Source organism: Hemiscyllium ocellatum, chromosome 23 (assembly GCF_020745735.1).
Source record: "Hemiscyllium ocellatum isolate sHemOce1 chromosome 23, sHemOce1.pat.X.cur, whole genome shotgun sequence".
Lineage (NCBI taxonomy): Eukaryota > Metazoa > Chordata > Chondrichthyes > Orectolobiformes > Hemiscylliidae > Hemiscyllium > Hemiscyllium ocellatum.
The window spans coordinates 28,887,436-28,908,932 of NC_083423.1; the positions used below are offsets into that span (position 1 = coordinate 28,887,436).

General features: G+C 39.4%; 1 protein-coding gene across 2 annotated transcripts in view; it reads right to left on the minus strand.

The window, feature by feature from the left end:
- Positions 1-21,497, minus strand: part of sema3c (sema domain, immunoglobulin domain (Ig), short basic domain, secreted, (semaphorin) 3C) — a 171,232-nt gene that overhangs the window by 139,890 nt on the left and 9,845 nt on the right. Inside the window, exons 1-2 of one of the 2 annotated variants that reach the window (XM_060842839.1) lie at positions 16,374-16,562; positions 4,101-4,240 (exon numbers count right to left, since the gene is read on the minus strand). In XM_060842839.1, the coding sequence (XP_060698822.1) occupies positions 4,101-4,203 (103 nt within the window). In that variant the 5' untranslated portion in view covers positions 4,204-4,240; positions 16,374-16,562. Of the gene's footprint in view, positions 1-4,100; positions 4,241-16,373; positions 16,563-21,497 lie in introns of those variants that run through there. The other variant, XM_060842840.1, reaches the window with a different exon arrangement.

A 21,497-nucleotide genomic window follows, 5' to 3' on the forward strand; every position in this document is an offset into this window, starting at 1 on the left:
AGGCCAAAACATGCTGGGAGAGTTTCAAAGTTGAACCCAAAGATTAAGCTTGGTTAGATTAAACAGGAAGATGGGGGCCACCAGCTGGTTGAGTCTCAGGTTTGAGACCAGACGGTCATGAGTTCACTCAAGATTCAACCCTACAGGAAATGCAGGAACTTGCCAAATGTCTTATTATCCTACCATTTGGTCATGGAGATCAGTGCTACAACCATTAGACCTGATTGACTCTATCATTTGTGGGTAATCTCTCTCTCTGTCTGACAGTTGACAAACCATATGGAAGTTGAATATTTAAGTGATGGGAGCTGAGCTTCCAATTAAAACTTACTCCTTGTGTTTACCTATGCATTCAGATTACTAATAACTCTGAACTTCCACCTTCTCAGGGCTGGTTGAGTTAAATGATTAATGGGAGAAACTGAAAAATATCATGCAATTTGTATGACCCTTGACTATTTTCCTAATTTGATATTTGTGCAGAAATTAAACTTCTGTGACATACTCATAAAGACCCTCTGGTATGACAAGTGCCTTTAGAGAAATAAATGGACATGTGGTAATATGAAGCAGATCTGTTTAATGTTGGCTGTTCAAGTGCTAATGGCAACATTATTCATCAGGTAACAGTGCTCCATCACAGAGTTATAAAGGGTCTGGGAATGGCTTGCAGTTTAAAAAAATATCATGCAGTCTGTGAAATAATCATTAAGAATGGCTACACAGGCTTTTAAAACTGGTTCTCCTTTACAAACCCAAGAAAGTGAATACATTTGCAACATACATAATTATCCTCATAGACACTTTTACTTAGCTATCACAAATGAACTACAGATCGAGGGCCACCTGGAGTTACCGCATTGTGAGCAGCACCTGCAACTGAAAACCATTTGGGTTTTTTTGCGGAGTCATAAAGCTTGACATTGACAAATCCGGTCATTTATGCTGATCTTTCTTCTTTCACCATTTACAAAGGTCTGCACCTTGCACCTGTTTACTCACTGACTATTATTCAACTGTAATATTGTACATTTAATTGAATTCCGCTAGGATGCAAGGAAGTGATTTTAATACCATATCAATCACACAACCCTCTTATCCTGCACCTCCTATTTTACTATTGATCCTTATTATCAGTTAGTTCATGCCTGTTATGTGGTGCTGAGAGCAGTAACTGTATTTAAATAATGTAACAATGTTCATACAATAGTAGAGTACTGCAGCAAAGCGCAGAAGAAGCCATTGGCCTGTCAAGCCTGCAATACCTCTTTCAAAGAACAATAGAGATCATCTCACTCTATTGATCAATCCCTGTATCTTTTCTCCTTCAATGTTAATCAAATTCCCTTTTAGAAGATATCACTGAATTTGCATTTATCATCCCTATGAGATGGTGAATTCAAAATTCTAAGTGCTCATTGCAAAATTAAGTTTTCTTTTTTGTTTCTGGTTCTTTTGCTGATGATCTTTAAATTGTTCCTTCTGGTTACCAACACTTCAATCTTTGGAAATTTTCTTTCGCAACTTCATGATTTTAAACAACTCTATCAAATCTCTTCCTAATCTTCCATGCTCAAAGGAGATTGTTGTTTGTTCAATCTATCCACAAGACTATAGCATTTCTGGAACCATTCAAGTAAATCTGTTCTGTACCCTGCCCAAAACCTGATTTTAAGCATTAAGTCAAGCTTAGATTCTTCTGATACTCTCAAATCATTTAAGATTGCTTTTATCAATTGCCAACTATCTAGAATGCTACCTCTGACTGTGTTGGCAAGTTGCTAAAACTTTGCAGCAAATGAAAAGTGAGCAATCGCCCCAAGTACACATTAGCTACAGAAGGAAAGTTATTTCAACTTTCAGAGGCTGAAATGACATCTTGTAGTTGGCTGTTGGTGTACTTTCAAAGGGCAATTTAACCAAGAAAAAAATGTACAATTAGAATCAAGCTATTAAAGTGTTGGTTTCATTTTGGTTATGGCAGTAAATTCACTCCTATAAACTTAATAATGATGCATTTACTTCACCATTCAAAGCTATTTTAGCTCAGAAATTACTGTTTGAATTAAAGAGACAGCTGCTTTAGAAGCAAGATTAATCACCCAATCAAGTATCAATTGAGATCAAGTTACGTAATAACATGTAAATGAATTCCTTTAAAGTTAGAGTAAATGATGCATTAATTAATGGCTGGCACAGCTTGATTAGCTTCCCTTCTGTATACTGAGCTGAAGTAGGATGCCCACATGTCTGAAACCTGAACCTTAAATTAGTTTTGGGTGTTACATCAGTTCACACCTGTGGGTGGAGCAACTGCTCTCCTGATTTATTTACCCCAGTTATAGCCATGAGTTCAGTTTCTCGTTCACAGGATATTAATAGTCAGAGTCATGGACCATTGGGTATGACAGGGAAGCATGATATATGCACTCCTGTTCAACATATTTTGCTCTTTTCTTAACATTCTCAAGTTTGCTAGCTCAAATTTCTCCCAATTGACACAAGGACTGGAAACGTCAATCTGCAGGACTTCAGAAGGGCAGAGTTTGTTAGCAGTCTCATAATTGACATTCGATGAATGCCTTTGTACTGAAGGTTGTGACACCACTGCCAGATCCTCAGAGGAAGTGTAGAGAACACAATATTTAATGTTTTACATTGCTGACATGAGTGGAGTACTTTGCATTCCTTGCAATTTACTGTTTTTATCTAACTTACAGCCAACAGTCAACTGATTTCAATAAATGTTAATTTTGCATTAAAAACACTTTTTGACAAAAAGAAGTTATGATGGTTTTTGTTTATTAGTGGAATTTCTAGCTCTGAATGAGAAGGTGTAGGAACATTCCAATCTGACTTTGTGTGAATTGTGATTAATGTTCATATTCCAAATTCTGGGCTGATGTTCAATGAGATCATTGAGTTCATTTGATGGCTATTCATTTGTGAATTCTTTCAGCCCTCTTTACAGGACACTCAGATGACAGGGTAAAGATGGTTATGACTAAGAATGTATCACTGACTTTGTGTGAGATCATCTTGTTAATTAGCTGATCGATTTTGCCATTATTTCTCACTATTCTCCAAGGGAAGAGTGCAAAGGTACAAATACAATATTTAGCACGATTCAGAGAATGGAACCTCTTAATGCAATGTGCATTTAGCAAGGTGCTAAGCTTCATTATCTTTTCTTGTCTGTAGTTTTCAACTTCTTGCATCTATGTTATTGTATCTTCCTCCAGCAGAAGATTAGAATGGAGCAATCTCACTGACCTCATCACAGACACTGCCAATGTCATGACACCATGAGTTGTGCAGTTAAAAGAAACAACCATCTCCATCCATCTCTCCTGACAAATGACCCTCCCTCCCTCCCTCAGATGGCCTGGAAATAACAAAACTTTTTCCAAGAAAACCTTTTAAATAAATCAGACCAGGATCTGAGCTCTTGTCTCCTCCCTCCCTTCACTAAATTATCAATGTTTTAATGCTGCCACTTTCCAGGCTCAAGTACAATGTCTTTCTTTTATTGTTGAGCCAGATATGTTAACTTAGTTAACTTACTATTTACGACAAAAAGATGTTCAAATGGAAGTAAGTAAATATATTATTCTGTAATAAAAGAAAATAAATGCATATTGTTCCTTCAGTTTAGATGTTCTGTCTTCTAGTGCACAGAATTTAACAGCTGCTCATAAAATTCCCAAATATTCAAACCTGCAACTTCTGTTTTCTTAAGCAAATATGAGATCTACTTACACATGATTGAAGAAATGTAATATAAAACATTGATACTGTTTATAAGCTGTCTTCATTGAACAAACTTTATTACACATTCAGTTCCTTACAAACAGATATGGAATCTGTCTATCCTTTGAAGAACTTCCTTATTCAACCTTGAAAAAAAAGGACTCTGCATGGCCTCAGTCATTTCCACAATAATGCAATTACAGATGTGACCATTCTATATCACATAGAGACAGCTCTGTTCAGTTTCTTTCTGAAACTTTCTGCCTTACAAATAAAATGTCCAGAACATCAGGAAGTGGATATTTAACAGTATCAGACATAGAAGGGTACATTTTTACTGTTGCACTTACCTTCAGATGTGAGGTACACACGTGGCAAGGTATGTTGATGGCTGAAACCTTTGCTGGACTCCAGAAAGATCCCCAGGATAGCAAGAAGAAATAATTTTGCCATTTTGTGAACTTTCAATGTTATGCCAGATCAGAATAAGCTGCAGAAAATCAAATGAGAACTGTTAGATTGATAGCTTTAAAATCATACCATCACATTGCAAGATTTCGAGAGAAACTAAACTCGTTTAAATTCATTTTTAAAATATCCTTTAAAAAAGGTTACCTTTTGTGGGCCAAATGTGAGTGAGTTCCCAGTCTGACATTCACATTGAAACACTTTAAAATGCTATGAATACATTAACCTCCCCACATGTGTATTCAAACATAACGAAACACTGATCTCCAAGAAATCCTGCCTATGTTTTTATATACAAAAGTGACTAATTTAAAATCCATCGGAGAATCAATTTAAACCAATGGAGATTTTTATTTCTATGACTGGCAATCTCCACTTCTGTAAACTTGCCTAACTGATTGGTTCCTGTCTCGGTTAAACCTCTATTCATGCCTTTCTTATCTCTGGAATTGGACTCTCCAATGTATTGCTGCCGAGCCTCCACATTCTCCCTTCAATAAACCTGTAGCCATCCAAACTTCTGCTACTCATGTCTTAATTTGCATTAAATCTTTTTTTCCTGTCATCCTTGATCTGCATTAACTGTCAGATTAGCAATGTTTTGATCTTTAAGATTCTTATCCTTGTTTTCAAATTCCTCTATGACCTCATCTCACTGTCACTTTGTAAACTCCTACAAACACACAACCCTCAGCTATTTTTGGCATTCCATTTATTCTGGCTTCCTGTCCCTTTTAGATTTTAATTGCTCCACCGTTGCTGGCCCTGCCTTTGTTCCCTAGGCCTCAAGCTCTGGACTACCTTCAATGTAACTCTCTACCTGTTTTCCTTCTCAAGATACTCTTTAAAACCTAAATCAAGCCTTTGGCTATCTGATCTAAGTAGCTCCTCACATAGATTGGTACCTTACTTTTGTTTTATAATGATTACATGAAATACGAGACATTTTATTAAATTGAAAGCACTATATAACTTGCTGATTAAAATGAGCTTAAATAGTAGAAAGGCAATAATTGTGATGTTTGGATTCCATGGTTATACATGGAGTACCAGGGTCTGTAAAGTTGCATCTATTTCTGCCTGGCCTGCTGTACTTTTCCAGCACCACACTTTCAACATCAATTTCACTAAATATTGCTTACTGTTGGAATTGATTCCATTTTACATTGTCTGATGAAGCTAAAATTATCTTGATCCAGTCAAAGGACTATAGGCTTTCAAAAATTAACTCTTGTGTGATTTCTACCAGTCTTACTTTGAAATAATCTTTCCAGCTGTTTGCCATCTTCATTGTATACAGACAAGGTCCATTCCTGGAAAAACTTGAAACAGAACATGGTTTCTGTCGACCACACCAGTGGTGGGATATTGTGAATGAAAAATGTAAACATTTGCTGGTTTCCTGGCTTTGAAGCATAAATATTTGTCTCTCTCTTTGAAATGATATTTAGTGGACATTGTCACCACCTGCTTGAACATCATGGACACTCATGCCAACATTAATTAGATTTTGAAATTTTATGTATGGGTCAGTTTGTTCGTGTGGGAAACAGCTTTTATCCATCTTTTAGTGGCATACAATATTTTATGCTCTTCATAAATTACACTAACCCTTTAAAATTGGTTGCATTTGTAGATATTAGTGATAAAGTTCTTTAATTGACTTAATTGAAAATAAAACCCTTGTAAGTGTGTTAGAGTTAAACAGAAATATGCAGGGATGATTGAGAGTAATAGTGCTTAGGTAGCTCGCTGGATACTAAAAAAAGTGCTGGCTAATCATAATTGGGTGGTTTGATTGTGGAGCAGAGTTTGAATTAAAGGCAACATATGGTAAGCAGATTTCAGAGCCACCATTGTTATTTAAGATCTTGATTTATAACAAGATCCGATTCCATTCATTTGTTCGACATGGAAAATAAGAAGATTAATATTTTACAACATTCATATGCAATAACTTCAATGTTAAATCCACCAATCTACACTAAGTACTTCAGTGCTGTGTAACAATCAGCGTATTCACTTTTTAGTCCTTCATTCCTAATACCATTTGTTTTGCCTTTTGCAAACCACACAGTGAGTCTTCAATTGAATTCTGAGCTCCATACTGGATCTGGTTTAATATCAAAGAAGCAACTACTTACCTACAAGATAGATTTATGTAACACAACGCTAATTTTATGAGCCTGCCTTTTCAATTGAGTACGTTACATAGAAAACTGCAACATTGTCACCCTAATGCTGTAATTCAGGCTCTAAATAAGTTCCCGCTAGGATTATAAGATCACAATTACAATATCTCCCATATTGTTGGGTTCATAGTATTACAAAATACCCATTTAAAAAAAGCTTTGCTGACACTAGTCATTTATTTATATTGAGAAACCTAAAGGAAGAAAAAGGTCTAAAGTAAAGAACATCACCAAAGCTGAAAGAGAAGAGAATACCAAAAATCATGATCAGGAGGTAGCAAGATTGTCATGTCAATCTGTGACAGTGCTAAAGTATAACAGATGGCAGGGAATGTGCCCCAAGATTGTGCTATTATCTTGCAGCTGGGATTGTGTGACAATGTTTATGAAATCACATCTGAATCCTAAAAGTATGTTAAAATCTAAATGTATTTGTGGTTTCTTCTTTTACTTAACATATACACTTATTAAGGCATGATTTCCCCTTTAAATTTGACACATTGATTTTCTGCTTAACTTGCAACTGACGTTTACCAGAATTTTCCAGGCACCTGCCTGCTTGCAGATAGTTTGGATCAAAATAACAGGACTTTTTTTTCTGTCCTTGTGCAAAACTACCAACAATCCACCGCTGATGGATTAATGGACAATGTTATTATCTGGAGGAAGTGAGGACTGCAGATGCTGGAGATCAGAATCAAAATGTGTGGCACTGGGAAAACATAGAAGGTCAGGCAGCATTGAGCTCTATACCAGGCGTATGCTCAAAAGGTTGACTCTCCTGCTCCTCGGATACTGCCTGACCTGCTGTGCTTTTCTAGCACCACAATGTTATTACTTGGGTTATTCTGAACCATACAACTCAGAAATGCTCCAACATCAATCTTCAACCTTTGCTGACCTTGTCAATTTTATTTGGGAAGGTAATGAAAGTGCATCAATTTGCCTCAATATTCTTTGTGTGGGCAAAGCAGAGATAGCTGATTTACACTGAGAATTTCTGTCAGTGCAAACAGGGTGGGATATCCTGTGGCTTTACTGGACAAGGAAATGTGTGGTCTTTTCATACGGCAGGTAAAGAAAAAAGTGATTCACTCAAACTTAAAACATTCTCGGTTATTTAGTTAATCCAGCTCTATAAAGTCAGTGATGCAGGGTGAAAGCAGTTTCAAAGATGAGATTTTTAATATCTTTCTGTGGAGATTTCCTTGCCCAGCTTAAGGCACCTAGAACAGCAACAGTGGCATAGTCTGAAAGCAAGCTTCTCTGATTATCACAAATGTACGCTGTGATTTGACTTTGCTCATGGCCAGAGGATTGCAGATTGGAGACGTGATCTTACAGGAAGCTAAGATGATCATTCAAGGTTTGTCTCTACAACCCACCTCTTTTTTTTCCCTGAGATTTTATTTCATCTGACAGCTTGAGAACTGTGAAACCTCATCACTCTACAATAGCAGATGAACCTATAAATGACAGATTGTTTGGGCCTCAGGCTACTGCCATCTGCCTTGCTGTAGATGCTCAGTTACCTGTGATACTGAGTTGCTATAGAAATGTTAACCATTACCTGCAGAACTTTCAAATCTGCCCCAAATACTCAATTTGTGATGTCAGGAGTCCTCTCTGTATTTGTCATTACAAACGTTATGAAATTTGACTAAACATAAATAATTCTTCATGTTCTCCAATGCGGCTTTAGCTAACTAGCTTGGGATGTCTATTTCAATTTTACAGATAGCAGGACTTACACTATACCTACAAATGTTTAGCCAAATAATATCAGTAAAGTGCTAACCACTTAGACGACAAAATCACAATAAGTCAAATTAATGGGGCTGCCCATAAATTTATTTTACGCAAAACATTGAGATAATTAAAATGAGGCCCCTGTGTAATCCAATTTGCCGATAAACATGTTCTACATAGTTTCACTTTTTCTCTTGCTGTAAGCATGGAAAAATATGTAAGACTATATTGATTTGTTCACATTCATAATGGCCTCCCCTTTTACATTAAAGGTCTATCCTTTTCCATCACTATTTTAAATCTAATAGAATTATGATCGCTGGCCCCAAAGTGCTCCCCCACTGACACCTCAGTCACCTCAGTCACCTGCCCTGCCTTATGTTCCAAAAGTCGGTCAAGTTTTGCACCTTCTCTAGTAGGTACATCCACATCCACAGAAAATTTTCTTGTACAACTTAACAAATTCCTTTCTATCTAACCCTTAACACTATGGCAGTTCAAAGTTTGTGAGAAGATTTGTAGCTCAGGTGCTCGTTGTTGTGGTTCTGTTCGCCGAGCTGGGAGTTTTTCTTGCAAACGTTTCATCCCCATTCTAGGTGACATCTTCAGTGCTTGAGAGCCTCCTGTGAAGCGCTTCTGTGCTGATTCCTCCAGCATTTATGCCACTCATCCACGAATTCTATCAACAGACACATCGACCTAGACCCTATATACCGGCCACTGCAGCGGACAGCAACTGACAACCGGAAGCGGTAGATTCGAACCAGTATAAATGCCGGAGGAATCAGCACAGAAGCGCTTCACAGGAGGCTCCCAAGCACTGAAGATGTCACCTAGAAAGGGGACAAAACATTTGCAAGAAAAACTCCCAGCTCGCCGAACAGAACCACAACAACTATGGCAGTCTCAGTCTATGTTTGTTTCTCAATTTCCCTCTGACTATTAGGGAGTCTATGATATAATCCCAATAAGGTGATCATCCCTTTCTTATAGCTCAGTTCCACCCAAATAACTTTCCTGGATGTATTTCCAAGAATATCCTCCCTCAGCACAGCTGTAATGCTATCGCTTATCAAAAATGCCACTCCCCCTCCTCTCTTGCCTCCCTTTCTGTTTTGGAATATTAAGCTGCCAGTCCTGCCCATCCCTGAGCCATGTTTCTGTAATTGCTATGATATCCCAGTCCCCTGTTCCTAACCATGCCCTGAGTTCATCTGCCTTCCCCGTTAGACCCCTTGCATTGAAATAAATGCAGTTTAATTTATTAGTCCTACCTTGTTCATGCCTGCCCTGACAGTTTGACTCTCTTCTGTTCTCAACTGTACCAGTCTCAGATTGATCTCTTTCCTCACTAACTCCCTGGGTCCCACTAGGATTTACTAATTTAAATCCTCCCGAGCAGCTTGAGCAAATCTCCCTGCCAGTATATTAGTCCTCTTTCAATTTAGGTGCAATCTATCCTTCTTCTGCAGGTCACTTCTCCCCCAAAAGAGATTCCAATGATCCAAAAATGTGAATCCTTCTCCCAGGCACCAGCTCCTCAGCCATGCATTCATCTGCTCTATCCTCCTATTCCTGCCCTCACTAGCTCGTAGCACTGGTGGTATTCCAGATATTACTACTCTCGAGGACCTCCTTTTTAAATTCCTGCCTAACTCTCTGTAACCACCCTTCAAAATCTCAACCTTTTCCCTTCCTATGTCGTTGGTTCCAATGTGAACAATGACCTCTTGCTGGCCCCTCTCCCCCGTGAGAACATTCTGCACCCTCTCTGAGACATCCTTGAACCTAGCACCAGGGAAGCAACACACCTTTCTGATTTTCACTACTGGCCACAGAAACGTCTGTCTGTACTTTGGACTAGAGAACCCTAACACAATTATCTCTTGGAACCTGACATATCTCTCGTTGCATTAGTGCCAGAATGAATACCAGAAACTTGGTTGTTCGTGCTACGTTCCCCTGAGAATTGGCTACTTTTCTGCCTGTTTGTCTAATGTAGTCTTTGTTACAGTCCTTGCGTAGTAATTTGTAATTGACATTAGTTTTGCTTGTATTTGTATAGGTCTTTGAAATAATGTTCTAATGCAGCTTCATTTGTGGGTGTCGAGATGGTTGCTTTTGTTATTCAGTATTTGGTCCGTATGTGTTGTTTTCCTGTAAACGTTGGTTTGAAGTTCCACATTGGCTGTTCGCTTTACTGTGATATCTAGGAATGGCAGTTTGTTATTATTTTCCTCCTCTTTAGTGAATGTTATGCCAGTAAGGATATTATTGATGGTCTTGAAGGTTTCCTCTAATTTGTTTCGTTTAGTGATGACAAAGATGTCATCCACATAGTGGACCCAAACTTTGGGTTGGATGGTTGGCAGAGCTGTTTGCTCAAGTCTCTGCATTACTGCCTCTGCTAAGAACCCTGATATTGGAGATCCCATGGATGTTCTGTTGGTTTGTCTGTGGGTTTTGTTGTTGAAGGTGAAGTGGGTGGTAAGGCATAGGTCCACTAGCTTGACGATTGCTGATGAAGTTGGTGGTGTTTGGTGTTTGTGTCTTTGGGTCTTCTAATAGTGTAGTCAATGTTTCCTTGGCCAGGTTAATGTTGATGGATGTGAATAGAGCTTTTACATCAAAGAAGACCATTATTTCATCCTCTTCTATCTTAGTTCTTTGACTGTCTTCAGGAATTCTTGGGTGGAGTGGATGGAGTGGCATGAGTCTTCTACTAAGCATTTTAATCTTTGGTGTAGCTCCTTGGGTAATCTGTAAATTGGTTTCCAGGTAGCATGACCATGGGTTTGAGGGAGGCTCCTGGTTTGTGAATTTTGGGTAATTCGTAGAAGCGTGGTGTGTTGGATCTGGTTTCATTTTTTAGAAGTCTATCTTATTTATGTCTCCAGATTTCTGAAGCTTTTTCAGTCGGACTATAATTCAGTTCACCAGTTATGGGGGTCAGGTCTATCACCATCTGTTGGTAAGTGTTGGTATCTGCAAGCAGTGTGCTTGTTTTCTCAATGTTGTCTGTTTGGTTTAAAATGACTGTCAAGCGTCCTTTGTCTGCGGGTGGGATAACAATGTTTTTTTTAGTCCTTCTAGTGTTTTCCTTTCTTGTGTTTTGAGTCTGTTTCCTTCCAATTTGCTGTTTCATGTTGGTGCGACTGTCTGATGGGTTGCTGGGTTTCTTCTGTGAGTTTGTTGTTCGTAATGTTGCTAAGAAATCTTTCTTGTCCGCACCCTGGAAGTTGTAATTTAATCCTCTTATGAAGACAGCTTTTTCGGTGTCTGTTAAGGGTCAGTCAGATAAGTTTTTTTTATCCATGCTTCTGTGGTGTCTGTGTCGTTATTTTGTGTGAGTTTGTCTAGCTTTTTTTCTGCAGGTCTAGTTTTTTTTTCATTTTCAGTGTTTGTCACTATCTAATGTCTATGGCTTATTATACTGTGTCTGTCCATTCATGATCTGTTGCATTAATGAGTAAAGGTTTTTGGCATGAAACTTCCCATTTACCATCCGCTGAGAAAAAGAGCAGGAAATGACATCACCACAGAAAATTACATCACCGAGCCAAGGAAACTTAAGCACATAAATAAAAAGTGGGCCATCCCATCTCCCATCTCCGGAGACTAACTGATGACGTTACCTAGTATGGTGACGAAACATCGGAAAACAAACCTTCCAGCTCAGTGAGCAAAGCTACATCCAGAATCTCAACCTGAGCTACAAATCTTCTCAAAACTCGCTTACAGTTTACTCTACAGATAATATCCACATTGAATGATAGCAATGTTTTGCATTCTTACTCGCATGGTATTGAAAATAATTGCTCTACTAAGTACTGAGTTTATAAAAGTATAAAAAACCAATATGGCTTATAGCAACTATGTTAACATGAACAGAGTCCCTGCCTTGCATAGTCATAACATGATCAATTAAGTAATTCTTTACATTTTGGCTTCAGAATTGATCTTTCTTTGCTATCTTGGCATGTGGAATTTAAGCTCCATGAAACATCTTTTTAAAAACCACATTCATTCACAGACAAAATAGATTTTTCCCTTCTCAAATATGAATAGAGTACACTCCATTGCATAATGCATTCTTTACATTGAGAATCATTACAGAGCTATAATTGACTTAAATATATTGTTGGACACACATATTTCACAACAAACATCATTTCAGTATGAGAAGCAGCCAAGTTTAAGCTAATAATTTGAGACATTTTGATGCCACATGCTATATTGTGATATAAATGAAAACAGAGTCTGCAGATGTAGGAGAAACATTTTAGATGGTCTTCAGTGAACTGGTTTTCTAATTCTGCTATAATCCCAGATTTTATACAGATAAAGAAAGTTCATAGGACTATTTGAAAACTTTAACCATCTGCAATTCTCTTGTAGTTTTGTGGCTTATTAGAGAATCTTCTTGCTCAGCCTTCTGTGCAAAATCAAAATAATTCTCCCTGAAAATTCCATTTAAGTTCCTTGTAAAATAAATTTCAGCTCAAGTGGCAGATGAACACCTCTTCATTAACTGCAACAATGCCTTTTCAAATAAAAGAAACTTAAGAAAGTGAAAATATATATCTTCTAAACAGTAAATCTACAAAATATTATATGTTAGAAGCCATAGTATTCTAGGGGCTGACAGGATGTCAAAACATTCAAAACCCAATGCAAGAGAGTATTCGAGCAAAGGACTTTGATGATGTTACAATATCATTGCTTAATCTCAGATTATATGTCCTTTACTGTTGTGATTTCTAACATAATCAGCTCATAAACTGCAAACTCAGCTTGTTGATGCATATTATTTTGCAAAGGGTCCCCGTACTTCTGACAATTATGATAATTCCCTCATTATGCCCACTGAATCTTTGTGATAGAAAAAACATTTCTGGTTTACATTTGAAAGTTTACTCAATTTTGTTTTAATGAGGTAGAATCTCAAGGAAGTGTCTGCCTTTAGAAGTTGATTATAGAAAAAAAAGACCAAGATTGCTTGTAATTCTTTCAAAATGATTTTGTTATTTCACAGAGGAGCCTAAATGTCATAAAATACTGATGTAGATTTGAGGAATTGCAAAGGTCATAGCTAAATGCTTTGAAAAATAATATGGTATACAATATGTCTAACCCTTGGTTTGCTGGCACCTCCAGGGAAATGGTGCCTTCTTGGATTGGCCATCGCTGCTGTTCTTCACTTACACAAATCAGTGAAAACAGTATCATTGGCTTAATGAGTGGTTTTGAGAAATCCAGCATAATTTTGCTTCACTGATATTAATTCTAAACAGGCTGTTTTCCCATATTAGTCTCCCAGTGTGGTGGTCTTGTCCAGGTTGGGCAGTCTCGACCTAGCATGGCAGTCTTTTCAGAAATCTCATTCCGGAATGGAGATCTTCTTCAGCAGCTTTCAGGTATTCCAGCAGCCCAGGGTGAAGGTCTAGTCCTGGCACAGAGATCTTTTCCTGGCATGGAGATGGCTTTTGGGTCTTCCAAGAGCCCAGCATGGAGATCTACTCCCTGCATGGAGACCTTGTCTCTGCCCTGCTTGGCAGTCTTGGCTCAGTTTGCCAGTGTGCCCTGAACCCAGGAGCCGTTAATTGAATTGTGATGAATTTTTACTTTTTCTTTCTTCGTATTTATGACTTCTGTGATTAGCTTAGGCACCATTGTATGGCGACATATAAAACATTTCACTGTATCTTCATATAGAAATATGCATGACAATAAATTGCTCTCAGAGAATGGAATAGAAGTCTGTACTTCAACAACTGCACTGACCAGTATATAGTAGTCTACAGTTTAAATACAGGATTCAAATCAAAGTTCACTGATTCATCTTCCAACATTGTCATCTGGTCCAGAGTATGCTTCATGGAGCAGGATAAGAGGAACTTATGTTTCTTTTTCCAAAAATACACAGAGGTCTCTCTGTGATTGGCAGTCTGAAGGACAGCTCAGTAACAAGACAAATATAAGAAAAAATAAAGTGGAATGAACTTTATTATATCCGTATTTCATACATTTTATGATATGCACCTATATTACATGTATCCCTTATTACATCACCCTTAACCCACCAAATTACATCTTCTTAAGTTTTTATGCAATCAGTCACAAGCCTCTATTTCTCTTACTAAGTTACTGCCATGTCTTTTCTCAACGCAACTTGTTTGAGACATACCTCCTCTTCCCTTGCTCTGCCTACCATGAAGGTATGATCAATCAATTCCTTGTTCGGGTACAATAGTGGCTAAGATATTCATGGTTCCCTCTCCTCAAGTACTTGTCCTCTCTCTTGTCTAAACATCCGTCATCACTCTCACTAAAAGAAAAAAATCCTGCCATATTCTGTCATCTCTCACTGTTCTCTCTTCTGAAGCTCCTAAATGTGTCTTCACCTGCCAAATCAGTGCTCAACATGCTTCCAACTCCATGTTTGAATTTGTCCAATTAGGTTTTTGCCCCTGCTAGAGTGCTAAAATGTCCCTAAGCAAAATGTCACAAATGACATAATCTTTTACAGATTAATAAAATACCAACTAACATTAGCAGGAAAGTGCATCCAACTGGATTGCTCTTTGACAGAGAGGCAGACTCAAGGAGAGCTGAATTGCCACCCTTTGTGTTTACTTTTTGTCTGATACTATAAAATTAAAAGCATTTAAACAGTTGGTGGCGTAAAAATCTAACAATGCCATAAATAAGGTTCGTCATATTGGATATGGTCTTATGTTAAAGTTTTCTGGCCTATTGGGTCAACATTGCCTTTCGCATCAACCAAAGTCATGAGAGCGCAGGGTCTGGCGGTGAGACTCAATGCTCAAAGTTATCCCACTCCCAGTTCATGATCAGCAGCAGATTATCTGGCTGGATCAGCAAAGGGAAATGTCAAGGAATTAAACATGAACAATGCTAGAATGATTCCAATCTCTGTGTTTGGTAATGGAGCAGTTAATACAAGGCATTGATAAAATAGACAAAAGGTGCTCTTGGATTAGTTTCTGAAATGATCACTCAGAGTCAGAATGATACAGCATATGGCACATGGGATATCCTCCAACATTCTAGCACAATGACATTAGTTATCTGATGTCATGTATCTTTACATCATTTAATTATTGCTCTCATTTAAACTGCTCCCATACTGTGCTTGCCATCTAACAATTTAACGAAAAATGAACAGAAGACTGCACATCACGCAAACCAATATCTGGTGGGGACTTAAAAGCAGTAACTTAATCTCCCTGACGTTTAAAAACCACACAAGCTTTGCTTGCACTATTTATGACATCACCCATATAGAATTAGCACTGTTGTATCCAGCTACAAATATAGCGCAAAATCCAATAAAAAATGGCACTAATTATTTACATACTGGAAGAAATTCATACCACAAATTGGTTATGTCAACTAGCGGAATTACTCAATTAATTACAATTGTTTTAAAAAAGTGCGTGTGGTAATACATTACTCCAGAACCATGAACCTCACCTTATCAATATATAAAAAGGTAAAAGCGCCTTTTTAAAAAAATTGAAATCTTTTGAACCTAAGAGCAAAATGTGATGGAGCGAAGGCAAATCACAATTTACAATCTTTACTTGGCGAATATCCTTCTGCCGTTCCTGAATAAAACCAAGTGCAGTGAACACAGAATTCTAATTGATATTCTCTCCCATTCAATAATGATAACTGCTAGAGATGACAGCATGATAAAATGACATCACTGTTTAGGAATAAAATATACATGTCCATATGTAAACTAAACCATGCTCCGTGGAATATTTGTGAAACATTACGTAGAGATGTTGTAAGACATCCGTGATCAAACATGTACACACACCTGAAAAGTATTATCAAAATTTGAATACATTTCAATAATCTATTCTGAACATTATATGAATCAGACTTCAAATTTCTTCTGTTATATTTTAAGACGTACGTCTGATAGAACTTCTAATCTCATATCTATGCCATAATGAAGGATACAAAGAATATTGATTTATACCAGTCTCTAAATGATCTGAGTTTAAAAAGTGCTGATAATAGTTAAATATGAACTATTACCATTTATAATAACTGATATCATCATAGTATCATTGAACAGTCAAGCTTGAATTTGCAAATGTTTGTATCTTTAGAACATCAATGTGTTCCCTCCCGCATTTCTAAAAAAACAAAACAATACAGTACTGAATCAGTACCTACCTATGATCAGAAGAGTATTCTGCAGCAAACTGTTTTGAATATGCTGGGGACTAGTTGATTTGTAGTTAATCAGTTCTAACGCTAAACAATTGACCATGGCATGGTGTTTTTTTTAACACCTCGTTGAGAAGCTCATTGTCTTCGTAATTCCTCCCAATATAAAGGGTTTTCCTCAAACCGTTCCTTCAGATCCCTGTGACAGCTGAAACATACGCTCATGCTCCTCACTGTCAGAGCAAATAACAAGGCTGCAGTCAAGGCGCTGTCTGATTGGGGAGGGACCCAAGGCAAACTGTAGGTTTCCAATTACATTGAGCGCAGTGAGATTTGCTCCACGGTCCGTTTCGCAAATCCTGTAGCTAACCCCACACGGGATTGCACGGTTAGCAAAACATGAGGCGCTGCTTGTAAATACTAATCAGATAACACCCTCTGCTGAAATGTACTGTTGGAAAGTCTAACCTCAAGGATGTAGCATGAAATTAGACTGTGTTTCTGATCGCACAGGCTGCGATTCTTTTAATTACCCTCGGCTTCACAAAGATCCATAGCCTTATGCAGGGAGCACTATCTGAGGTGATGCACTAGTTCCTCTAAGGCAATGCTGAGATACATGACGAAAAGGAATAGAAGTCTGTATTTCAACAACTGCACTAACCAGTATGTAATAGCCTACAGTTTAGATACAGGACTCAAACCAGAGTTCACTGATTCATCTTCCAACATCATCATCCGGTCCAGAGTATGCTTCATGGAGCAGGATAAGAGGATCTTGTGTTTCTTCTTCCAAAAATACACAGAGCTCTCTCTGTGATCAGCAGCCTGAAGGACAGCTCAGTAATATCCACACCACACAATTTTCCAGCATCACACTTTTTGACAGTGATATCCACAGCCTGACATAGAACATAGAACATAAAGAACATAGAACATTACAGCGCAGTACAGGCCCTTCGATGTTGCACTGCCCTGTCATATTAATCTGAAGCCCATCCCACCTACAGTATTCCATATATGTCCATATGCCTGTCCAATGATGACTTTAATGCACTTAAACTTGGCGAATCTATTACTGTTGCAGGCAAAGCAGTCCATACCCTTACTACTCTCTGAGTAAAGAAAATACCTCTGACATCTGTCTTATACCTATCTCCCCTCACTTAAAAGTTGTGTCTCCTCGTGTTTGCCATCCCCCTCCTTGGAAAAAGGCTCTCCCTGTCCACCCTATCTAACCCTATGATTATTTTGTATGTCTCTATTAAGTCACCTCTCAACCTTCTTCTCTCTAAAGAGAACGGCCCTCAGCCTTTCCTCATAAGACATTCCTTCCATACCAGGCAACATCCTAGTAAATCTCCTCTGCACCCTTTCCAAAGCTTCCACATCCTTCTTATAATGCGGTGACCAGAACTGTACACAATACTCCAAGTGTGGCCGTACCAGAGCTTTGTACAGCTGCAACATAACCTCCTGGTTCTGGAACTCAATCCCTCTATTAATCAAGGCCAAAACACTGTATGCCTTCTTAACAACCCTGTCAATCTGGGTGGCAACTTTCAGGGATCTGTGTACATGGATACCAAGATCTCTCTGCTCATCTGCACTCCCAAGAATCTTGCCATTAGCCCAGTACATTGCATTCCAATTACTCCGTCCAAAGTGTATCACCTCACACTTGTCCACATTAAACTCCATTTGCCACCTCTCAGCCCAGCTCTTCATCCTATCCAAGTCTCTCTGCAACCTACTACATCCTTCATCACTATCCACAACTCCACCGACCTTAGTGTCATCCGCAAATTTACTAACCCACCCTTCTAAGCCCTCATCCAGGTCATTTATAAAAATGGTGAACAGCAGTGGACCCAATACCGACCCTTGTGCTATGCTGCTAGTAACTGGACACCAAGATGAACATGTTCCATCAACTACAACCCTCTGTTTACTTTCAGCAAGCCAATTACTGATCCAAACTGCTCTGTCTCCCACAATCACATTCCTCCGCATTTTGTACAATAGCCTACTGTGGGGAACCTTATCGAACGCCTTGCTCAAATCCATATATACCACATCAATCGGTTTACTCTCATCTACCTGTTTGGTCACTTTGTCAAAAAGTCAATAAGATTTGTTAGGCACGTCCTACCCTTCACAAAACCGTGCTCACTGTCCCTGATCAGATTATTCTTTTCTAGATGGTTATAAATCTTATAACCTTTTCCAACACTTTGCCAACAACTGAAGTGAGACTCACTGGTCTGTAATTACCAGGGTTGTCTCTACTACCCTTTTTGAACAAGGGAACCACATTTGCTATCCTCCAATCCTCAGGCACTATTCCTGTAGACAATGATGATTTGAAGATCAATGTCAAAGTCTCGGTAATCTCTTCTCTTGCTTCCCAGAGGATCCTAGGATAGATCCCATCCGGCCCAGGGGACTTGTCTATTTTCACGCTCTGCAGTATTTCTAATACCTCTTCCTTGTGAACCTCAATCTCTTCTAGCCTAGATGCAAATATCTCTATATCGTCCTTGCCAACATTTTCATTTTCTATAGTGAACACTGTCGAAAAATATTTATTTAGTGCTTCCCCTATCTGCTCTGACTCCACACAAAACTTCCCACTATTATCCTTGATTGGCGCTAATTTAACTCTCGTCATTCTTTTATTCCTGATGTACTTAGGTAAAGCCTTAGAGTTGACCCTGATCCTATCTGCCAACAACTTCTCATGTCTCCTCCTGGCTCTTCTGAGCTCTCTTTTTAGGTCTTTCCTGACTTCCTTGTAACCCTCAAGCGCCCTGAGTTTTCACATTTTGTCCTAACATAAGCCTTCTTCTTCTTGACCAGGGATTCTACTTCCTTAGTAAATCATGGCTCACGTGTTCTATACCTTCCTCCCTGCCTGACAGGTACATACTTATCTAGGACACGGTGGGCGGCACGCTGGCACAGTGGTTAGTACTGCTGCCTCACAGCGCCTGAGACCCGGGTTCAATTCCCGACTCAGGCGACTGACTGTGTGGAGTTTGCACGTTCTCCCCATGTCTGCGTGGGTTTCCTCTGGGTGCTACGGTTTCCTCCCACAGTCCAAAGATGTGCGGATCAGGTGAATTGGCCTTGCTAAAATTGTCCGTAGTGTTAGGTAGGGGGTAAATGTAGGGGTATGGGTGGGTTGCGCTTCGGTGGGTCGGTGTGGACTTGTTGGGCCGAAGGGCCTGTTTCCACACTGTAAGTAATCTAATCTAATCATGACACACAGGAGCTTTTCCTTGAATAAGCTCCACATTTTTAATGTGCTCATCCCCTGCAGTTTCCTCCACCATTCTACGCTTCCTAAATCTTTCCTAATTGCATCGTAATTTCCCTCCCCCCAGCTGTAATTCTTGCTCGGTGGAGTACACCTATCCCTTTCCATCACTAAAGTAAACCTGACAGAATTGTGATTGCTGTCTCCAAAGTGCTCACCTACGTCCAAATTTAACACCTGGCCAGGCTCGTTACCCAGTACTAAATCTAAAGTGGCTTCGCCCCTTGTACGCCTGTCTACATACTGTGTCAGAAAGCCCTCCTGCACACACTGGACAAAAATTGACCCATCTATAGTACTCATACTGTTGTGATCCCAGTCAATATTTGGATAGTTGAAGTCCCCCATGACAACTACCCTGCCTCTCTCACTCCTATCGAGAATCATCTTTGCCATCCTTTCCTCAAAATCTCTGGGAATATTCGGAGGCCTATAGAAAACTCCCAGCATGGTGACTTCTCCTTTCCTGTTTCTAACCTCAGCCCATACCACCTCAGTTAACGAGTCCCCAAACATCCTTCCTACAACTATAATATTGTCCCTGAGCAACAATGCCAGACGACCCCCTCTTTTACCATCTTCTTTGTTCTTACTGAAACATCTGAATCCCTGAACCTGAAACAACCATTCCTGTCCCTGCTCAATCCATGTCTCCGTAATGGCCACAACATCGAAGTCCCAGATACCAACCCACGCTGCCAGTTCACCCACTTTATTTTGGATGCTCCTCACGTTGAAGTACACACACTTCAATCCAGGTGCTCGCTTGCCAATGTCAGATACTTGATTTTGAAACTCCCTACTCTCATCCTCTTCTGAACCTGTCCTACAATTTTGGTTCCCATCCCTCTGCTGTATTAGTTTAAATCTCCCTTAGTAGTTTTAGCGAATTTCCCACCCAGGATATTGGTACCCCTCTGGTTTAGATGAAGACCACCCTGCTTGTAGAGGTCCCACCTACCCTAATTGGAAAGAGCTCCAATTATCCAAAAACCTGGCACCCTCCCTCCTGCACCATCCCTGTAGCAACGTGTTCAACTCCTTTCTCTCCCTATTTCTCACCTCACTAGCACGTGGCACGGCAGCAAACCAGAGAAAACAACAGTTTGCCCTAGCTCTAAGCTTCCATCCTAGCTCCCTGAATTTCTGCCTCAAATCCCCATCTCTCTTCTGACCTATGTCGTTGGTGCCAATGTGGACCATAACTTGGGGCTACTCTCCCTCCCCCCGAAGGATCCCAAAACCCGATCAGAGACATCACGGCCAAGGATCTGCAGATGTTTTTACCCTAGGGGTGTACTGTGTGAAGCCCATAGTTAGCACTGCCTCCTGGTCTTTCCTGCCCTCTATCACTGAGATTTTTGACTTTGTCCAACTCAGTCCAACACTGGCACCTCTACTTCATTGAGACTTTAGAAAACAATACAGGGAGATTCTGGTGAAGCCACTAACTCTGGATAAGCTAACTAAGACTGTCAAATATTGAATTACAAGCAGAGCTTTTGGAAGCAATAGTATCTGTGGAGTTGTATTCGACTCTGAGACAGGATTGAGAATGTGGTGCTGGAAAAGCACAGTGGGTCAGGCAGCATCTGATGAGCAGGAGAATTGATGTTTCGGGCAAAAGCCAGTCATCATCCTGAAATGTTGATTCTCCTGCTCCTTGGATGCTGCCTGACCTGCTGTGCTTTTCCAGCATCACACTCTCGACTCTTATTTCCAGCATCTGCAGTCCTCACTTTCTCCATCTGTTTCAGGATGCCTAGACCTGATGGAAGTGTGCTTCTGGTTGGTAACATGCTAGAATCAGT